Below are 22,406 nucleotides of genomic sequence, written 5' to 3' on the forward strand. Positions count from 1 at the left end.
TGTAACAAATGTATAGTGACCCAGTTAGAATGATTACATGATTTTCTCCACCTACATTCAGCACATGTATAGAAGTGAAGGTGACAGATGGTGGTAGTGATCCAAAGCTAAGGTCTGGCAAGGCACATTTCGTTACATAAAGGGGCCAGGAACTCAAGAGAACAGGATGGTGTAGAGTTGACTGGTTCCCTAAGAGGTCAGGATGAGGAACAGAGCAGAAAGTGGGTAGGTAGTATAGGGAAGATGGCCTGGGAGAGAACTGAAGGATTGAGGTCCTGGAAGTCAAGGTGCAGATGAAAGAGTAGGGCTTGGTAATGGAAGACAAAGAGAGAGGTGGAAAGTCAATAGACAATGATTAGATCAAGAGATTTCAGCTTCATGAACCTGCAGGTGGTGCTTTTGTGGGTGATGGCAAGATCAATGTATGGCCATGTGTGTGACTGAGGTGGGGTGGAAGCGGTCAGGTGAAGTGAGTAGGCTAAGGGCCTCAGTGGTTAGGCTGTTTGAGTGGGCGTCAACACGTGTCTATGCCGGAGTCCTCTGCTGTGAGAGCAGGAGTTGGGGACGAGGGTAAAACCGTTAAAACTCAAAGTGCTGAGGAAGGGAGTAACGTGAAAGTCTGTAGACAACAGCTACAAGGACTTCGAGGGGGAGGGGACGAGAGGTGACTGAGGGCAAAGGCAGGAGCCTTCCAAGTGCCCTGTGAGTTCAGGCACTGACCTAAGCAGGGGAGAGGGCCTGGCCTTGGATTCGGCTTTTCCTGAAGGGAGCCCAGCTCTCGATTAGCACGCACAGTTTACACGATGCTTTCCTCGGCTCACCTGACGAAAGGGGATGAGCCTTCCTCACCGAAGAGGAAGGGGACAACAAGTATCATTATCAATCCCATTTCAGAGACAAGGAAACTGAGGTTCAGAAATAGGAAGAGACCTGCCCGAGGTCATACAGACAGATACACGCTGCGACAGGAATTCGATTCCGGGCATTCTGACTCCAGGCCCTGATGCTCCCTGGTCTCAGGACCTCGTGACGTACTCCGCGGAGGGCCGCATCTCTCGCGACCCGGGACCTGGAGAGACGCCTCCGAGGCCCAACGGCCCAAGCCGCGCAGCCGGGCCGTGACAGCTCCGCCACCTGCCCGCCCTTCCCCCGCCCAGCCTCTGACGCGCAGCGTGCTCATGCGCAGTGCGGGCAGGGCGCAGGCAGCCGTCAGAGCCTCGGGCCATCTACATCCGGGTCGCAGCGGCCCGAAGCCTTCGACTGCTCCTCGAAGCGGCGACTTCAAGCGTTAGCTCTCTCCGGGGGTTGCCTGTTTCCCTCTGAGGACCACTGCATTGGTTCTCCATTCCCTTCACCTATCTTCTCCTCGCCGTCCCGACGTCTTCCCTGACTTCCGGTTCGGACGACCAATTCCGGTTCCTCGCCGCCACTTCCGGGCGGCGCCGCCGGTTCCGGTGTGGCAACTTCTTGCATCTGCCGCCGCTGCCAGTCGGGGACTCCGTTCCAGGTGAGAGGAAGGGACGCGCTGCGCTGCCCCGAAGCGAACTGACAGAAACCGGCGGAAACCTCTGTGGGGAGCCGGTCATCCCCTTTCCCTCCCGCGTGCGGTCCGTTTCTCCTTTCCTGCAGGGCCTCGGGGCCTGCGGTGCGGGGACCCCGGCCGGAGGCCGAATCCGCTGCTGTCCCGCGCAGTCCCTGTGGAAATGAGCGAGACGCGAGGGGAGAGGACGGGGCCTGGGTGTTGGGGAGGGGGGCGGGAGGGGCCGGGGCAGCTCCCCTACGCGTCCCCCCGCCCCAGGGCTCGTGGCAGCCTCAGCGCCCCCGTCAAAGGAGACTTGTTTCCCCATCCTCTTTGAAAGCCTCCTTTGCTGAAGTCCTGCCCTCCCGCTTCGTCTGTACCCCGCATCTCCACAGTCCTCCCTCCTCTCCCCCGCCCCCGTCACCCCCGGCAGTTCTGTTCCTGGTAACTCCCTGCACCCCCCCTGAGGCAGCTCCAGCCTTCTGCACTGGTCTGAGGAGAGAGACAGAGACACACGAGAGAGAGAGATCTCGACAGGCTGACTGACTGACTGACTGACTCCCAGTGCTTTGCACAGAGCAGATGTTTGATAAATGTTCGTTCAGTTGGATTCCCCCTTTTTTGAACTTTTCTTCAAAGTGTGGGTAGTAGCATGCCATTTATAGAGCTATTACAAATTACTAGAAGTAGTAATGGTGTGAAAAGAGCTCTGGATGTGGCATCAAAGGACCTGGGTTCGAATCCCGGCTCTGCTACTCATATACCCTGTATGACTTTGGTCAGGTCGAATACTCTTCCTCAGCCTCATTGTTCTAATCTAGATTATGAACGGATTGTGCTAGGTGAACTCTTAATGTACCTTCTAATTAAAAATGCTGCCTCTTTTTTACAGTTATGCTAATTTGAATTCTGATCTTTTGATTATAATTGTTCATTTGTTTGATGTGTTAGTTTTTCCCTAAAGTTTTTTTTAATGAGTTTTTGTAACTATTGATAAAAAAAGTTTGTTGAGGGGAAAAGAAAAGCCTAACTGGAAATATAATTATGTATATATAATTAGAAGCGTGCATTGTTGCTAGTTTGCTGATTTTCATTTGAACATCATGCAGTACAACCCCTTCATTAAGTGGATTAAGAGAAAAGGTACTGTTGTTACCTTTTGCATTGTTACCTTGCTGATACAGTTAAACCCTTCATTTTGCGGAAGAGAGAACTTCTTGAAGCCAGACAGGTTAAGTGATTTACATGGTCGTACAGCTAATTCATATTAGAGTTGAGATTACAAACTGAATTCTTAGTACTGTGCACTTTGTACTCTACCATTTTCCTTTGAGGATCTTAGGATTTTGAGCTTGAAGGGACCCTAGAAATCATTTAGTCCCATCCCCTTCTGTTTTACAGATGAGAAAAGTGATACAAGAAGTTGAAGTCATAATCCTAGGGCAGCAGGTTTGAATTTCATCATTCATCTGTTGCTTAGTATTTATGAATATTTAAATATCTTTTATATTTATAGAGATAATATTAATTGTAATACTTATACTACCAAATATGTTATATTCTGTTCTAGTGAATGATACTTCAGTAACTGGCATTATTATGCTACACATTTGACTTTTTTTCCCCTTGGAGGAAATTGATTTTATATTAAGTTATAGGTTAGCATTTTTATGCAAAATAAATAGTTCATGTCACTTTTATGTAATGTGTTATTGGGGCTCATAACATTGAGTAAATAACTAAAATAGTCAGGTATCTTGAATTATATTAATAGTAACTTGAAAATATTTAAAAATGCATCAATTTTGTTGTAGCGTAAGTATAGTGTGTTTAAATAGTTATAATAGATCTTACAGCTAATAGGTCATATTGAAGATGCCAACAGATAGTTTTCATGCCAGTACTGAATGATTTTGAAATTTAGAGTTTACTTTTACCCTGCTATTTGCTTATAATAAATGGAGAGAGGAGGAAGTAAGGGACTATATTTTGGAAGAATTTAATTAAATGTTTCATTAGTCAAATGAAAGTGTTTAGAAATAGCTATATATATTTTTTTAAACTAGAATACCTTGACTTATGAGGAGAAATGAGTTTGTAAAAAATCTGTAAGTGCTATGTAGTGTTAGCTGTGGTGATGATGATGTATGGGAGTGGAGAGAGAGAAATACATGATGCTACTGAATAACAGTGTTATAAATAATAATTTTAAGCTGCCACCAATAACCAAACTGTTATTTTAAATAACATTAATATATTTTAAATAACATTACTTAACATATTTAATATATAATAATAACATATTTAAATAACATTAAATAACATTTCACCACTAAATTTTAAAACATTATTCACATCTTAAAGTATTGTGTATATATATTCGTTTTAAGTTTTTACTTGCCCATTCCTTCCTTTCTAGGTCTTTTGACAATAAACTGCTTGATCGCATGCTTCAGGGATGTCTCTCTCTCTCATAATCAAATGGGGTGGGCAGGAATATTCAATAACCACACTTTCCGAAGAAGACACAGTGCTAGACCTCAAGCAGTCCCTCAAGACACTTACAGGAGTGCTACCAGAACGACAAAAGTTGCTTGGTCTCAAAGTTAAAGGTAAAAAACATTCATTTTTTTTATAGCAGTTTCCAACCTTCTTCACTGAAATATTTATGTATTTTTTTCTTGAATGTTACTATAATTTTTAAATGTCCTTTTACTTTAGTACGTTATTTTTCTTCCGCTTTGGATATGTATGGTAAGTGGAGGTGTTATTACTCTTAAGTAGCACAAATAAGCCTGTAACATTTTAGTAAGCTGATATATGAAAAGCTATTTGAAAGAACTGTCAATAATGATAAGATTACTTTTTATTCTCTTGAGAATTGCCAATCCTTATCCTTTTTATAATTAACTTTTTCTTAGAGTTCAATTTGTTACACAGAAGCATTAGGTGAAACTGAATCTAGAATATTTCTTAAAGTTCTGGGCCTTTTGTTCATCCCATATAATCTTGTCTGCTTTTAAAGTGAGGAAGGTGTTCCCTTCACACCAACTCTGAAAGGGCCTTTCACAGCGTTTATGGCATTTATCTTTTGTAATAATAGCTTTTGAAGGATAAATTTTGTGTAGTTGAAGTGGTGACCATGTTGGGGAGGGGTGGTGTTGTGCTTGAGTCTTTTCAGAAGAATATTTTCTTTATTTTGAACTAGTAAAGGATGAATTTATAAAGGTAGGATTTTTTGTGGGGCAAAGGGGAAAATAGCACTAAGATCAGCTGCTGCTTTTTAGTATTTTAGACATGTGGCTGTTACTCTACAGTAACATATTGCTGTGCCAGTTTAGTTTCACTTGCTGTGAAATTGTACAGATGTTTATTTTAGGGTTTGTGTCATGGAATAGTGAAGTTGGCTTTTGAACTTTAGTGAAAAAACAGTCATTTGCTTGTATTGTAGGCAAACCTGCAGAAAATGACGTTAAGCTTGGAGCTCTCAAACTGAAACCAAATACTAAAATCATGATGATGGGAACTCGAGAGGAGAGCTTGGTAAATGTTTACAAACCATTTGTTCCTTTGAAGATGTTACATTCTACGTTACACTGTTGTACCTGAGATATAATTGTGATAGGGTTGTCACAGTTGAGGAGTAAATTGAAAAAAAGTAGCATAATGTTATAGGCAAGGTATTAACTCATAGCAGAACATAAGTATATATGGTGCTGTTTCATATAGAGCCATATGTAGGTACTAAAGTAGCTGGCATGGGGATTATATTTAATATGCCAAATCTTACAGTGAAATGTTGTCCTTAGAAATCTTTCACAATATATTTTGAAAGACATTCTCCCTCAAATTGCTTACTGTTATTTGAACTTTATAACATATGTTTTTAAAAATAGGAAAATGATAGATAATTTTGGTTTAATTTGTTAAAATAAAAATGACAAGAAATATTAAAATCAAGGCTCTGCTCGTTTTCCCTACTTATAGGAAGATGTCTTAGGCCCACCACCTGACAATGATGATGTTGTCAATGATTTTGATATTGAAGAGGAAGTAGTTGAAGTAGAAAATAGGTGAGTGCTCAGTACTTTTCATAGAAAATTAGATTTAATGTGAAAATCAAACACTTCCAATTATGTTTTTACTTTTTGCATTAGGGAAGAAAACCTGCTAAAAATTTCTCGAAGAGTTAAAGATTACAAAGTGGAAATTTTGAATCCTCCCAGGGAAGGAAAAAAACTTTTGGTTCTAGATGTTGATTATACATTGTTCGGTAAGTCGGCTAATAAGAATTTTCCCATTTTGGGGGAGTGACCTTTTTTTGGGGGGGTTAGGCAGTGGGGTTAAGTAAGACTTGCCCAAGGTCACACAGCTAAGTAAGTGTTATGTGTCTGAGGCCAGATTTGAACTCAGGTCCTCCTGACTCCAAGGCTGATATGATACTCTATCCATTTTTTTTTAACCAATGCAGTGAAATATTTTAAATTTATTTTTGACTTTATATCCCTCTCTTTTTACTTTTTAGTTATTCTCAAGGTTTTTAGATTTTAGAATTTGTCATATTGATTTGGAAATTAATGACTTAAAAAAATTGTACTGTGCAATATTGCCAAATGAACGTGTACAGTTTATGATAGAAGAATAAAAATATTGCCATGCTACCATCCTGCTTATTAGAAGTGTATTTGCAATCAGTAAATAGTAAATTGGTGCTTACTCAAAATTGAAACCAGTTTATCAGTGAATTAGCCTATTTCTTTTTTAAATGAGGGAAGCTGGGTTTGGTTTTTCACTGGGAATTCTTGTAATTAATCCAAATACATTTTTCAATAATTAAACTTAATTGTATATTTACACACTTTTCTTGTCTTCCCATCTTGACTTCAAACACTGATATATAAATGTGTTTATATTCTTATTGACTTGACAGAATATCTCTCCAAGATCAATTTTACTAAAAGGACAGTATTCTTTTAGAATTTATGATGCTAGCATGAAGTTCATGGCTTTAGATTCTAAGGGGATAATTCTATCGCCAAAGAATTAATTTTTTTCTCTAGCAAATATTTGATATGGCTTTGTTTTCTGTTGTTTACAAATGTTTCACTCATGTTTATGTTCATTAAAATTCATTTCAACATTGGCATCTACTATTTGCAATATATTTTATTAAGTCCTGCAAGTAAGAGAGATACCAGAATAACTAAGACCTGGCTATTGCCCCTCAGAGATTTTCATTTAGTAGGAAAAATAGAACATGAACACACATAACTGTTATGCAGCATGGAACATTATGTGTGCGTAAAAGAGGTAAAATGAAGTCCTGTGAGAATTAAGAGGAAGAAGAGATCTCTTCTACCCGGAGGCTAAACCAAGGCTTTCTGAAAGAAGTAGTGGTGGAACTGAGTTTTGAAAAATGGGGAGAATTTCAATAGCACGTATGGAGGAAAAAAGAGGGAAGAAAGAGAAGAGCATTTTAGGCCTCTGGTATGTTATGAGTATCACAGTGCAAAGAGGCAAGATGTCTTTATTGAAAGACAAGTAATCCAGTTTGGCCAGTGTATAGCATATAGATTTCATTAAGGGGAATAGTATGAGATAAGACTACAAAGGTAGTTTGGGGCCAGAATAATTTTGCACTAGTCCAGGATGAATTAAAAGGTGGAATAAATTAGAGTTAGGACAGTAATCCTAATAATCTTAAATTAATAATTGTCTCACTGATTTTCTTGATTTTCTTTGTAGATCACAGGTCCTGTGCAGAGACCGGGGTAGAATTAATGCGGCCATATCTTCATGAATTCTTAACATCTGCATATGAAGATTATGACATAGTTATTTGGTGTAAGCTACCTTGTTCACTTAAAGATTTCCTTCCATATCATTTCACCTTCCTGAATGCTAACTCCTAAGCCCACAGATTAGGATAGACCTAAAGAAGGGAGTCTCCTTTGGACATATGTAAGAGGAGGAGAACTAAGTGAGGTTGAGTGAAGGACTTTTTAACTTTCTCATATGGTACAGTATGATGTTTTGTGGGGTTAGCATGGGTAAATCAGGACCGTCTTCGTTAGTGTTCTTCCAGTCTTTTGAAATGATGCCATGTTTAATGGGAAAAAGTTATTCTCCACAGAGCGTGGTGTTAGATGAATGTTTTTATAATTTTTTTTATTAGGGAGTATTTTCATAATATGACAATATGGAATTAAAAAGTAGAATGTAGCATTCCGGCAGAGTGTTTGTCTACTTCACTGTTATTCCCATTGTAGTTAGTCCTTAAAGCTTTAGCATTTGGGTTAAATTTTTCCGTTGACTTTAAACATTCTGATTGTTTTCAGTTATGTGTGTGTGTGTCTGTGTGTGTGTGTAGTAATTCTTTTATCACTTTTGAACTTTCCCCAAAATTTTAATTCACTGGCCTCTTTCCTAACATCTTGGTAATGGTTTCATGTTCCTTCCACAAACATTTACTTTGTATATTTTATGGACGAAGTACTATGTTAGTTCCTTGAGGAGATAAAAAATTAAATAAGACACTGTCCTAGCCCTCATGGAGTTTATTCTCTAGTGGTGATCTGTATGGCTTGTTCCACTGTTCTTTGGACCAGAGGAAGTTGTCTCTTATCATTTACCTTTGGCCTACTCATGAACCAGTATCTGAATAGTTGGAAAATGAGCACATTGTGTATAAGTAGTTTTGTTAGTTTTTGGTGTCATCAGTCAAGGCTGCCAAGGTTCAGCAAATGTTATATTTGTTGACTCTGGCAGAGGACTGATATGGTTGGGTAGTAATCAATTTGCCAACACATATAGGAAGACACTTAGAATTGTAACCAGGAATTCTGTTTGGTAGCATTTGCATGAATGAGCTAGAGCCCTGTGTACCCCAAAATGTACAAATATGTGGCTTGGGAATCATAAGGTAAGGGTACCATTTCTGAAAGGGAATTTGCAATCTGACTTATAAGTGTTCTTCATTTGTAACTATTTTAAGCAAAGGATGTCTGTTTGTTATAGATAATAGGAGTGTAGATTTAGAGTTGGGAAATATCTAAGAGATTCACTAGTGGAAAGAGCTGGAGGATGGCCTGGGATTGAATCTTGCCTCTCCTATGTGTGACCTTAGGCAAGTCACTTAACTTCTCTGGACATCAGTTTATTTGTCTGTAAAATGAGGTGATTGAACTAGTTAACCTGAAATTCTTCCCAGCCCTAAGTCTATCATGTATTCTGCACAGTGGTACAGAATTTTCTTTCTTGAAGATATGCCAAAAACAATTGCTGTACTTTTTTTGTTTGTAAAGGTTGAAGATAATGCTACACTAATGGATATCTAATGTGATTGCTTTGCTTCTGGCATTTTTCAGAAGAAAGCTCTGTTTGCACAAAGAGATTGAAGATTTTACTGTTATATAATTTGAATTCTTCATATTGCATTATTTTCTTTTATATTTTAGCTGCTACAAATATGAAGTGGATTGAAGCTAAAATGAAGGTAAATGTTAGAAAACAATTTTTATGACTACCAAAATTTCAAGTTCCTAGAAACTGTAAAAAATGTACAGTTTTAAGTATCATTAGAATGTAATCAACAAGATAAAAAGCAGTACTGTAGCTCTGGGAGAAGAGATGTTATTACAGTTTATTTGGATTTGACATTCGATAGTTTTCAACACAGACTCGCTTCTCTGTTGTAGCTATTTTGTGTCTTAAAATGCCAATTTGAGTCTCTTTCACTGACTACAATTGTAATGATTGCAAAAGAATGATATTCTGGACAACTAAGAAGTTATATGTTTTTCTTTCTTTTTTTTAGTTCAATTGTGTCTACTCCTCACTGATCTTTTTAACTTCATTTAGTAAGATTTATCAGCTCAGCAGAATGTTAGTCATATGGGTAGAAAATTGAAGATGCAGGAAATGACAATTGGAATCTTCCTCTAATTGAGCTGATGTTCTTATGTATTGATATTGTAGAAAAAAAAGCAAGCCAAGAGCTGGGGAAGAGCAGCAAAGTCTTTCTGAAACAATTGTCACTTCAGTCATGGGTATTTTTATTTATAGGAGCTGGGAGTAAGTACAAATGCAAACTATAAGATCACCTTCATGTTGGACAGTGCTGCTATGATAACAGTGCATACTCCAAGAAGAGGCCTAATAGATGTAAGAAGTGTTTTTATTTGAAAATGTATTTACCTTTTGTTATGCTTGCCAGGGTTCCCACAAAATATTAAGAGAATTAGAAGAAGGCCTTTCATACATTGAGTATATCATCTGTGTAGCACTTACAGAAACCCAAGAATAAGGAGATATGGGTGGTGTAATAGGCCAGGCCTGACTTAGGCCAGTGTGATTCTTCAGGTTTAGTATTGGAGCAGAATGGGACACTTACAGAACATCTGATAGTTACCAGAAGGAGGTTTACTTAATCATGTCAAAGGAGAGAGATGCAGAGCAGGTAAAACATATCCTACAGCAATATAATATTGATTTATTTGTGTGTACCTTCCTTGGCTTTGCATTGTCCATGATGGTCTGCTAGTCAGAAGGCTGAAGGAGGAACCAGTAAACTCCTATGCCTTGGCTTTTGAAGTCACGAGACCAGGAAATTATATCAAACTGATTCTTTAGTCCTTTGAATCAGTCAGATTTAAAGATTGTCTTAATGCCTTTTTTTTTTTTTTGCTTTTTGGCCTGGCAGTTGGGGTTAAGTGACTTGCCCAGGTCACACAGCTAGTAAGTGTCAAATGTATGAGACCGAATTTGAACTCAAGTCCTCCTCACTCCAAGGCTGGAGCTCTACCCACTGTGCCACCTAGCTGCCCCATCTAGATGCCTTTTAAGGAAAAACTGGAGTAGCTTGTGTCGGGGAGAACCTTATGAAAAGCTAAATCATCTTCTGTGGCAGGGCCCTAGGAATATTGTTTCTACAGCAGATAGGTTTTGTTCTCAGTTGTTGAAGGGAATGGCCACACAGTGTAACTTGAAGTATATGATGCTTCACATTATATTCTTTTGGTTAATAAAGAGCCAAACTGATATACCGTAGGAAGAGCTTATGAATTTATGCAGATGGACAGAAAAGTGGCAGATGAGTTTTGATTTGGCCAGTACGAGGAAATTCAGTTATGGAGAAAAAAAGCCAAACACAGACACACAGACTCACACACACGCACACACACACACCCTTTCTCTCCTCTTGCTCTCTCTCTCTCTCTCTCTCTCTCTCTCTCTCTCTCTCTCTCTCTCTCTGTGTATGCATATATGTGTGTGTGTATATATATGTGTGTGTGTGTGTGTGTGTGTGTGTATGTACATATATTTATAGGTAGATATGCATCTGTCTATATAGCACACTAAACTGACAGCCTCATAGAACAAAGAGACTATCAAGTCTCTTCTGGGCCGTAACTGGTGTGTATGTATGTATGTATGTATGTATGTCTGTCTGTATGTATGTATGTATGTGTGTGTGTGTATGTTTGTGCGTGTATGTGTGTGTCTGCCACCAAAATCAAAAAAATGTTAGCAAAATATTACATATTAAATTAAGGAGGGTATTAAAAACAAAAATAAAAAACATTTTCCTACATCTGTATAGAATTATGATTTATTGACATCTGAAATTACATGTGTAATTTTGGTTGTTGCCATCAAGAAAGACATAATAGGCTAGAGAAGGTCTAGAGAAGAGCAACTATAAAGATAGACATTAGGGAACAGGTGTATGTGGATAGATTAAAATGATTAAGAACTGGGAATATAAAGAAAGGCAAAAACATAATCTCTACCCTTAAGGATTTCAGATGGATGAGACAACGTGCACATAATTGTAGAAATATAAGTTCTATGTAGAGCAATTTAAGTCTATGAAAAATGAATGTGAAACTATACATGGCAGATGATAAGTGTGTGTATCCATCTATCTATATTCATCTATAGATATAGATATTTCACTTATAACAAGAGGTATTTTAACTGTATTCAAAAAGAATTTGGTGAAACGATGAATGACTACTAAGAGAATCTGAGATATGTGTAACCTGAATCTGTGGATTGTATTCTATCATAGCATGTCCCTCAGGCACTTTGTTAGCAAAAGACTATATGAATCTAGTATTGTCCTAATGTGATATTCCCTATATATTTCTCTCTAAATATTTGTTTTGTATTTTTTTCATTCACTAAGGTGCATGCAGATAAAGATTTAGGAAGAAGAAAAGTTGTCAACAACAGTTTTCTTTGCAGTGGATAGAGAATAAAATTGAATAGTAGGCTTTTCCAGAATGAATATTAAGCAAGACTCTGTGTCAGTGAACTTTGATTGCAGGATTCTGTGCACCATACTACACTGCCACCAGTGAGGGTGCAGTAGTATTGGTTGTGTGGCCTCACTTTGTAAATAAATGATTTCCAAAAATAGCAAACTATTAATAACCATTTTAAAGACTGCCCCAAATCATTAATAATAAGAAAACTGTATATCAAAAGAATTCTGAGGTTTTAGCTCATACCCAGAAAATTGATGAAAAGGGAGGTGCCATGGAAAGATAGACATACTAAAATACCATTGGTAGATCTGTGAAGTGGTCCAACCTTTGTGGAAAGGAATGTGAAATTATGCTAAGGGAATAATTATATCCTTTGTCCCAGAGATCCTGCTGCTAGACACATACCCCAAAGAGGCAAAGCCAGAAAGATGTCATTTACAGCAAAATATTCATCAAAACACTTTTTATGGTAGCAAAGAAGTGGAAACACAGATGATTCCCATTGATTGGGTAATCGTTAAATGAATTGCGATACATGAGTTGAATGGAATATTACTGTATTGTATGAAGAATTCAGAGGAGAATGGGAAGATATATAAACTGATGTAAAAAAGGAAGTGAGCAGAACCTTGAAAACAAAATACACAAATGATTGTGTAATTATATTAGCCAAGTTTGACCTTGAGGGTGCAGTAAGGAAATGCACTTATCTTCCATCTTTGCAGAGACAAAGGTCTATGGATGTGGAGCATGGCATATGTTGTCAGACTTGGTTAATGTGTTTGTTTTGTTGAGATGTATTTTGCCCCTCTTTTTTATTCTTAGTTACAAGGAATAAGTTCCTAGGAAAAGACAGGGAGGATAGTTTTGAAAAAGGAGGTGGCATAAATACAAGAGATGTCAATAAAAATTTTTGAAAGTATGGTGGTGGGTGACATCATAAATTAGAGGAGTACAGAAGAAATTACCTTTCAGATAAGGGAAGAGTTCATGAACAAACAAGGGATAGACAGGTTCACAGGAGGTAAAATGGACAATTTTGGTAACAAAGTTTAAAAAAAAATTGTACAAGCAAAAACAATTCAACTAAGTTTTGGCTATAAGCAAGAAATTGGGAAAAAATCTTTGCAATAGGTTGCTCTGATGTCTCAGTTATAAGATTTATAGGGAGCTGATTCAAATTTATAATAACAAAAGCCATTTCTCAGTTGATAAATAATCAAATGATATGAATAAGCAGTTTTCAGAGGAAGAAATCCAAGTCATCAACAACTATATGAAAAAAAATTCTCTAAATCACGCATATTTAGAGAAATATAATTTTAAACAGTTCTGAGGTACCACCTTGGTACACCTGAGGTGCACCCATCAGTTTGGCTAAATTGACAAAAGAGGAAAATGACCAGTGCTAAAGAATATATGGGCAAAACAGATACATTAAAGTACTGTCAGAGCTCTGAACTGGTCTGGCCATTCTGGAAAGCAATTTTGACCTATGCCCCCCACTGCTCTGAAACTGTGTACTCTTTGACCCAGCAATACCACTGTTAGCTCAAAGAGATTTTTTTAAAAAAAGTAAAAGGAAACTTGTACAAAAATATTTATGGCAGCTCCTTTTGTGTAGTGAAAAATTGGAAACTGAGGGGATGACTGTCAATTTGGGAATGGTTGAACAAATTATGGTATCTGAATATAATAGAATACTGTTGTACAATAAAAATGATGAAGGGGATGGTTTTAGAGAAACCTGGAAAGACATGTATGAACTGATACAAAGTGAAGAGAGTAGAACCAGGAAAACAGTGTTATTGGAAAGTCGAACAACTTCGAAACACGTAGGTGCTATGGTCAACGCAACGACCTCCCACAGTTCCAGAAGACTCAGTGAAACATGTTACTCCAGATAGAGAGGTGATAGACTTAGTGCAGATTGAGGCATATTTTTTTTGGAGGGACATGGCTAAGGTTGGAATTTGTTTTGCTTGACTATGCAAGTTGTAAAGAGTTTTTTTTTTTGTTTTCTTAGTTGGGGTAGGGAGGTAGAGAATTAGGAGCTGAAAGTAAAATTGAATTTAGAATGTGTAGGGGACTAAAAAAGGAAATTTAGAGTTAAAAAAAATTTGAAACCAGTTATGTTTATTAAAAAGAACTTGTCACCATTATATCTACTATCATCTGTCAGGAAGGGGCTCCTATCTTTTTAAATGCGATATCACTGCCAAATTAAAGGCAAAATAATGATTTTTAACAGTACAGAATTTTGAAATTGTGAAAACAGACACTAGAAAAACTAGGAACTAAAATGTTCTTCACTAAGATGCTTTTTGGTATCTTAATCAAGATTCCATGATTTGGATGTCAAATGAATAAGAGAAAATATCCAAAAGTATAGGCCCATATAATCAGAGGCCTCTTGAGTATTTTCATTTGTTATACATTTTAGAAACTGAATGGCTTTCTTGTTAATCAAAAGATTGACTCAATTTGATGGTAGAAGATTTTTATTTTATTATTTCAGAGAGACTACTTTGGCTTTAATTTTGTTTGGACATCAGTGAACTATCTAGAAGTTGATTTTGTATTTTCTTACTTAGAGGAAAATGTCTAAGCATCATAGGTTTTTTTATTATAGAATTTGAAAGTTACTCAAAACAGAGACTCCATTTTTTCAGTTATCATAATTTGTTAATTTGCTGGTCACCAGAGAAAATGAACACTTGCCATTTGGCATTACAAGTTGTTATAGTTCTCATTTCTTTTTTAGTGGAAGAATTTTTGTTTAAGACTTTGAGGTCATATGTAAACAAAATTTCCTTTTTATCCTCAAGGTAAAACCACTTGGTGTTATATGGGGAAAGTTTTCAGAGTTTTACAGCAAAAAAAATACCATTATGTTTGATGATATTGGAAGAAATTTTCTTATGAACCCACAGAATGGATTAAAGGTAATCATTGTATTGTTATTTTATATGACCTAGAAGAAATGGCAGTAACAGAAATTTGGAGAAACAGTTGTTTGGAACTATTCTTAAGACCACAGGCCAAAAGAAGCTTAAATTGTTCATAAAAAATTCATAAAATTTAGTAGTTCTCTCTGTCTTACTGGTATTTTTTCTAAAATCTATAAAATCTGTATGTGACATACAGATTTAACCTGAGGTTAAAATAGCATTTGAGCACTTGAATCTTCACAGTTTAATTTTATCATATAAGACATTTATAGCAAAATAAGTAAGATAGTTAAAAATACTTTTTTACTTCATTCGCCCTGTATGTTTGAGTCATGTGTCTTTGATTAACTGACTCATCCAGGTTTTTTTTTAATTGCTGTGAAAGCAGTCTAACTGCAGAACAACATGTACTGACTGACATTTGACTCACATCAAAAGTAAAATTATCAATTTATTTATTAGCATAACATAGAAATGTTGGCAATAAAATTTTTAGTTATCTTCTGTTTTTCCTAGCAGCACATAAAAATAGATTATTAATTAAAAAACAAAACCTAAGGCAAGCAAATTTTGGTGCTTTCCTCACAGATTGACATTGGACAAGAATGCTAGTTTATTGAATTAATGGGACACAGTTGAAATTTAGGCTTGGAAAAGAATGTACTTGAAGATAGTATAATCTATATTTGGTAGTGATGACTTTACTTTTTTAAGTAAATAATGTATAATGCTTAGGGGAAAATGCCCTTCAAGAATTTGAAGGTCAACATGTATTTGGAAGTATAAGTATTTGCTTTTTTCAACAAGATTTCATCTTAATATAAGGATAATAATTAAGAATTTTTGCTTGTGTGGACAGGAATGTTAATTAATGGCTGTCAAAAGCATGACCTTTGAGTAGGAAGAATCCACTCTGTTGGCTGATTGATGGTTAATCTAGTATCTGCTTGAAAATATTTAGGGAAATATTTGCCTCATGCCACTTTTAGATACGTTACTAAGAAGATTTTCCTTAAATCAACCCTAAATTTGTTTCTTTGTGATTTTCACTCCACTGTTCTTAATTCTGCTCCCTGGGGCCAACCAGAACAAGCCTTTGAATATTTAAAATTAGTTGTCATGTCCTCCTTGAGTCTTCTTCAGGTTAAAAAGCCTCACTTCCTCCAACCAGTTTGCATGGATTTGAAGCCCTTTACCGTTCTCATTTCCCTTCTTGAATATTCATCAGCTTGTCAGTGTCCTTTCCAAAACGTGTTATCCAGACTGCAACACAGTACTTTAGATGTGGCCTGACCAGGGCAGACTACAGGAGACTACACCTCCTTATTCCTGGACAATATGCTTTTCTGAATGAATCCCCAAAGGTCATGAGCTTTTAACTGCCACATCGTTGTTGACTTGTATTGAGCCTGCAGACCACTAAAACAAGCTATTGTTGTCTAGTTATACCTTCCCTGTCTTATATTTGGGAAGTCATTTTGATCTTATGGTATCTGGCCTATTGTTACAGCTTATCAAAATATTTTTTGATCCTGATTTTGTCATCTGTTGTGCTAATGATTCTGCCTAGCTTTGTGAATCTGTAAATTTGATGAGTATGGCCTCTATGCCTTTCTTTATGTTATTAATATAAATGTTAAATAGCACAGAGTGAAGCACACATCTTGGTGCACTCCTTTAGAGACTTTCCAAGTAGATATTGATCCATACCTACTCTTTAGGTCTAGCCATTCATCCAATTCCAGCTGTATTAAGTTAAGTATTAAGTATGACTATTTAGAGTACACCTTTACCACAAAAATATTAGGAAAGACCTTAGCAAATGCTTTGCTAAAACGTAGGTGAGCTTTATCTACAGCATCCCTCTGACCTAGCAGTTTAAAAACATGGTAAAAGAAGGAAATAAGATTCATTTAGTATGTGTGACCTGTTCTTGATAAAATGATCCTGGATCTATGTACAAATACTGCCTCTTTTTTTGATTTTTTTTTATTGTGACCTTAACAGTTATCCACAAATTCAGATATTCAAGCAAACAAAGAACAAAAATAGAGAATTACATATGAAACTGAATTTCTTTTGCATTTACTGTATCATTTTCTAGGTGTTCACTAAATGTCTCTTTAATGTTACGTTCTAGAATTTTGCTAGGAATCAGGCTCCATGCCCTGTAGTTTGCATATCAAATTCCTATCTCTTTTTTGACCTTTAATTCTATGGTATTTCTCACATTCTTCATGATCTTGGAGGTGTGGTTCAGAAGTCAGTCTTGCTAGTTATTTCAGTATTCAAGAGTATAGTTTGGGTTAAGTGACTTGAACTCATTAAAGGTAGCTGGGTGCTCTCTGATTATCTTTCTGTTTATCTTGAGTATCAGCTCCCCATTGACCATTTTTGTTCCGTTCTTTCTAGGTCACATTACCCTTCTTTACACTCATATGTTCCAACCGGGTTGAACTACCAGCTGTTGTCTAATCTGGTTCTGCCATTTCCTATCTATGTGTATTCACAAAGTCCTTCACTCTACCCATTATAACTCTGCTTTTCTTTTGAGACACGGCTCAGTGCTACCTTGAAACCTTCCCTGCTATTTCAGCTTAGAGCATTTGTTCCTTCAGGTGTCCTAAGACACTTTGCTAGATCTCTTCTTTCTGCCCATAATATTCTGCGCTGTGTTGAAGTACTTGCATGTGTGACATATCTGTCATAGTAGACTACCAACTCTTTTAGGGCACGATTTTCCTGTTTTCTCTCTTTGGCTCCTCAGTGTCTTTCATAGGACCTTATACGCATCGTTGTTGAGTTTTTCACTTGTGGCTGACTCTTTGTGACCCTGTGGACCAGAGCATACCATTACTGTCCATGGAATTTTCTTGGCAAAGATACTGGAGTGGTTGGATTAAGGCAGACAGAGGTTAAGGGACTTGTCTGGGTCACATAGCGAGTAAGTGTCTGAAGCTGGATCTGAACTCAGATCTTCCTGATTCCAGGCCTAGTGCCGTAGCTACTGAGCCATCTAGCAGCCTGTACCTTACCCAGAGCAGGGACTGAGTGAAGGTTTGTTGGCGTGTGTAGAGTTGTGCTGGGCAGCCGCTTAGTTCACCTAACCTTTCTTGACTTGAGTTATTGGTAGGTAGTACAGTTCTTGTTTGTGCTTGCTGCTGCTGGCCACAGAATGAGACAAGTGATTGAATAAAGACGATTTGAGGTCATTGCCATTCTTATTTCTTGTTTTTGTTTTGTTTTTTGGTTTTTTTTTGTTTGGGCAATGGGGTTAAGTGACTTGCCCAGAGTCACACAGCTAGTAGGTATTATGTGTCTGAGGCCGGATTTGAACTCAGGTCCTCCTGAAACCAGGGCCGGTACTCTATCCACTGCGCCACCTAGCTGCCCAGCCATCCTTATTTCTGAATGGTAATCTGTATAATTTAGAGTTGACATTGTTTTCTTAATTTGATCAAAATGAGGGTAGATCAACAAAGATACTGCAAAGTAAGATTTCTTTTTGTAAAGTCACCATAAATGTTGGAGGAACGTTTTTTTGTTTGAGGAACAAAGTTCTATTTTGTGGCATAAAATAATTCTTGGACTTTTCTAAAGGCGGACATTCTTAATGCTTTACACTTAATATGCAAAATATGTCCATGAACCCCTTAGTTGAAGAGAAGATAGCAGTAACGGTTACATATAATTGTTTTTGCTTAAACATCGCAGGAGAGTTTGTCAGTTCTTTAGTTTACTGAAATGAAATTGAGTCTGTGTTTGAAGTTGATGTTGTATACTCCAATGTCAACTTGGAAGGTCTCTAGAGAAGTGCACCAAGATGTGTGTTCACTTTGTGCTATTTAATATTTGTATTAATAACATAAAGGCATAGAGGCCATACTCATCACATTTACAGATTCACAGAGCTAGGTGGAATCACTAGCACAGGGTCATTACTTTGTTCCAGCGCCTATCCTTATAGCTTGGAAAGACGACTTGTAAACAAATATTCCTCATTCATTTTCTTTATTAAAGTCATCACTCTAGCCTTGACACCCAGGCAAGGGATGAGAAATAATGAGATTAGATTATATTTTGGCTAATTTCATCTGAATGAAATTATCTATATTTAAGTAGTATAAAATTTAGTTGAGAGAGCTGCTTAAATGTTAGAAGGGGAAATACAGAGCAGTAGAACTGCTGTACGTAGTAGACCTTTGGGGATGCAAAAGTTAGAAGAGAGCTAGAGTTGTATTTCAATCCCTGAAATTGATACTTTACGGTGAAGGAGGTGGCACAATGTTGTTGGATTCTGAGGAGTCTTCAACTTGCTCTGTGACTGTCAGTTCAAGATCTGAGACTATTCATATAGAAATATTGCTGTTAGTGTTCAAAGGACTTAGTAATTTTTATAAACTTAATTATCTCTTGTAAATAGTAGACCATTAAATGATTGCTATAGATTTCTTTCTTTCAGTCTAAGGTGTTGAATGATCTTTGTTTCCTCATAGATAAGGCCTTTTATGAAAGCTCATCTAAATAGAGATAAAGATAAGGAACTTTTGAAGTTAACCCAATACCTCAAGGAAATAGCAAAATTAGATGACTTTTTGGAACTGAATCACAAACACTGGGAAAGGTAAGCACTAAATTTCCATTTTTCCTCTTTAACACCAACATGTTTACAGAATTAACTAGGAAACTTAAATATGCTTGACACTTTAACTTCATTTTTGTTTGGAATGGGTCATTCTTTAAGTGTTTTACAATTTAGGAGACCAAAGAGAATTCTTTCCCCTTATCTCGGAAACTTCACCTTTTTCAGAAACTGTCTTCTAAACATTTTGCTCCACTAGCAGTACATGCTTTAAAAACCTTTTATAGGATTTAGAAAAAATAGCCTGTCATGAACTTTCTGTTTGGAAGAATGGGAAAGAGTACTTTTGTTGTCTCTTCTTTATTGCAAGGATTTCCTGAGGTAGGTACTATTGGTATCTAGTCCAGCACCCTCACTGAACTGGGTTTAACACATTTGGGTTATAGTCTTATACCTTGGAAGTAGTTGTATGACTTTGGGCAAACCACTTAGCACAGCTTGATGGGAGAACAATTTTACTGGGCCTGCCAAGTTGTGAAGGTAATGTAAAGCATTTAAACACATATCAAAAGTTAAAACTCCAGAGAAATTCAAGGAATTATTATGTCTTGCATGTAATTGAATTCCTGCTGGAATCAAATCTTTAAGTTTAATATTTTAATAGCTTATATATTTAACAATACTTAATGTTCATTTTGTTCCATGATCGTAACAATAAAACATCGTTCTTTTAATAATATCGCATTTTTATAATGCTTTCAGATTATATCAAAATCCTTCATATGCATGTATATGTAATATAAACATGCACATATAAAGTTTTATTTAATGTTTACAAGTACTTGCAGGATTTACAGAACAGCTGTTATTATTGTGATCATCTCCCATTTTTCCTATACAGAAAACCGAGTCTTAGAGAGATTAGGTGAGATTATGTAGTTAATGGCAGACCATTACAAACTAATTTTTTCTGGTTTCCAGGCTGGCCCTCTTTCTACCCGCCATGATACGCCATTTATAGTTGGAAAATGTGAAAAAGATTTGGAAGCATATATGGTAGTCTAATGTAATTTCACTATGGCAATAGGGAAGAAAAAAACCTTGCCTCTATTATCTGGGCATCTTTTCCCATTTCATATTCATGATTAAGATCTTTTGGCTCATTTTTTGCAGTGATTGTCATCTACTATAAGGTTTTTAAAAGTACTTTGAAATGAATTTGTATATCACAGTAGATTGGGGTTCTTAGCTTGGGGATTGTGAGCTTGTTCTAAAAAAGTTTTGATAATTATATTTGAATGTAATCTTTTTTTGGTAATCTTATATATATTTTATTTTATGCCTTTAACAGCTTTATTCTGAAAAGGAGTCTGTCAAGTACCCCTGTAGTAGATCTACATGTTTATTTCTGCTTTGGCAGGCAAATCCTCATTAGTTTTAAGCAGTGCTTTCATGCTATGCTTTTTTTTTCTTTGGAGGAAAAAATGCTAAAACTTTTTTTAGGGTTTATATTTGGATTGTTTTAATAATCTTGGTGTGAGATAGCTTTTAAATCTTGATAATTTAATTTCTTGCAGGTATCTCTCAAAGAAGCAAGGGCAGTAGTTCTAAGATGCCTCGGCATTTGTAACTGAAGATAATTGACATCTATGGACCTTTCCTTGCTTTTATGCTAGATGTTGTGATGGTAGTGCTGGACACTGAAGCAGACACCAGACTGACTGACTGCTTATACTTGGTCTTCCAGTTTTTTATTTTATTTTATTTTGTATTTTTTTGAAGATCACAGCAATAAGCTAAAAAGAAAAAAAATCAGTTTCTTTTTCTTATGTACACTTCAATGTTACTATTTAAAAATAATACCTATTTCTGCACTGCTACCAAGGTATTATTGTAAATGTTTTGTTTTGTTTTTCCCCCACAAAAATGGAGGAAAATGTATTTACTGATTTTCCTAATGATGTCATTCAGTAACTTTGGAAACAACTTCAGGCTTTAGGTTTTTGTTTCACTATATCTCCAAAGATCAAAACCTGTCTTGAAACTGGAAAGCAAGATTTTATTTTATATTTTTAAAACCAAAAAATTTGTGCCAGGAGCCAATTTTGGTATCCTTTTAAATTAGACACAGTTTTCCTTCCCTGTTCCAATATTTAAATTTCTAAATACAAACTATCTCAGTTTGGTTTGTATTTGTGTGTCAGTGTTTCTTTTTGTAAGACAGGAAAGCACCAGCCCTCAGGCAGATGTGCCATATTGGGAAGAGGTGGATCCTGGAAAATAATTACTGACAAACTAAATTTGAAGGGGAAAATAGTCCAGCTGTATTTGATGGCTAAGTAGAAGCATTTCTGCCTAAAAACCATTGTCATAAGCAGTTTAAAAGCACTAAATTTCAAATAGGACACGTCACAGATTCATCCCTAATAAAGCATGAACAAAAGCCCTTGTTCTGTTCTAGTTAAATCTTGTCCAAGTGCAAACACCATGTCTCAATTGAAATACCTAGCCATACAGTTTTCAAAAAGTCATTTACTTGCGATGCTTAAGCCTGCACTATAGAAGTGTGATGTGACTGCTGTTTTGCATTATTGACAGTGTTACATTATACAGTTCTTGTATTTGAAAGAAGTCCAACTCTTTCAAATAAACATGGCATATATTGTTCTTAAGGGACTATAGCAGTGGTGTAAATAATAAATACCTTTTCTTAAAACATTGGATATCTATTTGACGTGGTCTTATGTGTTTTGCTTTTTTTTGCCGCATTACACAGTAACATCAAGGTTGGGTGGTGACCTTTTGAAAAACAATTAAAATTTTATGATTTGAGAAGTGCATTTAGTATCTTTTTGCATGTAGAATAATGCAGAATAGGCTTTAGTAGCTAAATGAAATGCGTTAAAGCCTTTCATTTTTGTAAAAGGTTGACTATTTTGAGAACTTTTTTTTTAACCTGAGAAGCTACAGTGTGCAAGAGCACACTATATCTTCACTTAGAGATTAAAATATTATCGGAAGATAATTTAAATTCTTAAGCTATGTTTAAGCTAAAGGTTATTTTTTTTCTGAATTGTTTTTCT

General features: G+C 36.5%; 1 protein-coding gene across 3 annotated transcripts; it reads left to right on the plus strand.

The window, feature by feature from the left end:
• The first annotated feature begins 1,198 nt into the window (after positions 1–1,198).
• Positions 1,199–22,052, plus strand: UBLCP1 (ubiquitin like domain containing CTD phosphatase 1). Of its 3 annotated transcripts, XM_020992377.2 has the most exons (12): positions 1,201–1,507; positions 2,921–2,968; positions 3,939–4,131; positions 4,971–5,062; positions 5,507–5,592; positions 5,677–5,792; positions 7,265–7,363; positions 8,977–9,014; positions 9,584–9,682; positions 14,619–14,735; positions 19,238–19,365; positions 20,901–22,052. In XM_020992377.2, exons 3-12 carry the CDS (start codon positions 3,978–3,980, stop codon positions 20,926–20,928), a joined length of 957 nt encoding a protein of 318 aa, XP_020848036.1. In that variant the 5' UTR covers positions 1,201–1,507; positions 2,921–2,968; positions 3,939–3,977; the 3' UTR covers positions 20,929–22,052. The 3 variants fall into 3 exon arrangements, with proteins under 3 accessions (XP_020848038.1, XP_020848036.1, XP_020848037.1); XM_020992379.2 differs by lacking the exon at positions 14,619–14,735 and having other exon boundaries at positions 1,199–1,507; XM_020992378.2 differs by lacking the exon at positions 2,921–2,968.
• The last annotated feature ends 354 nt before the right edge of the window (positions 22,053–22,406 follow it).

Source organism: Phascolarctos cinereus, unplaced genomic scaffold, assembly GCF_003287225.1.
Source record: "Phascolarctos cinereus isolate Bilbo 61053 unplaced genomic scaffold, phaCin_HiC Scaffold_2;HRSCAF=192, whole genome shotgun sequence".
In the NCBI taxonomy this organism is placed as follows: domain Eukaryota; kingdom Metazoa; phylum Chordata; class Mammalia; order Diprotodontia; family Phascolarctidae; genus Phascolarctos; species Phascolarctos cinereus.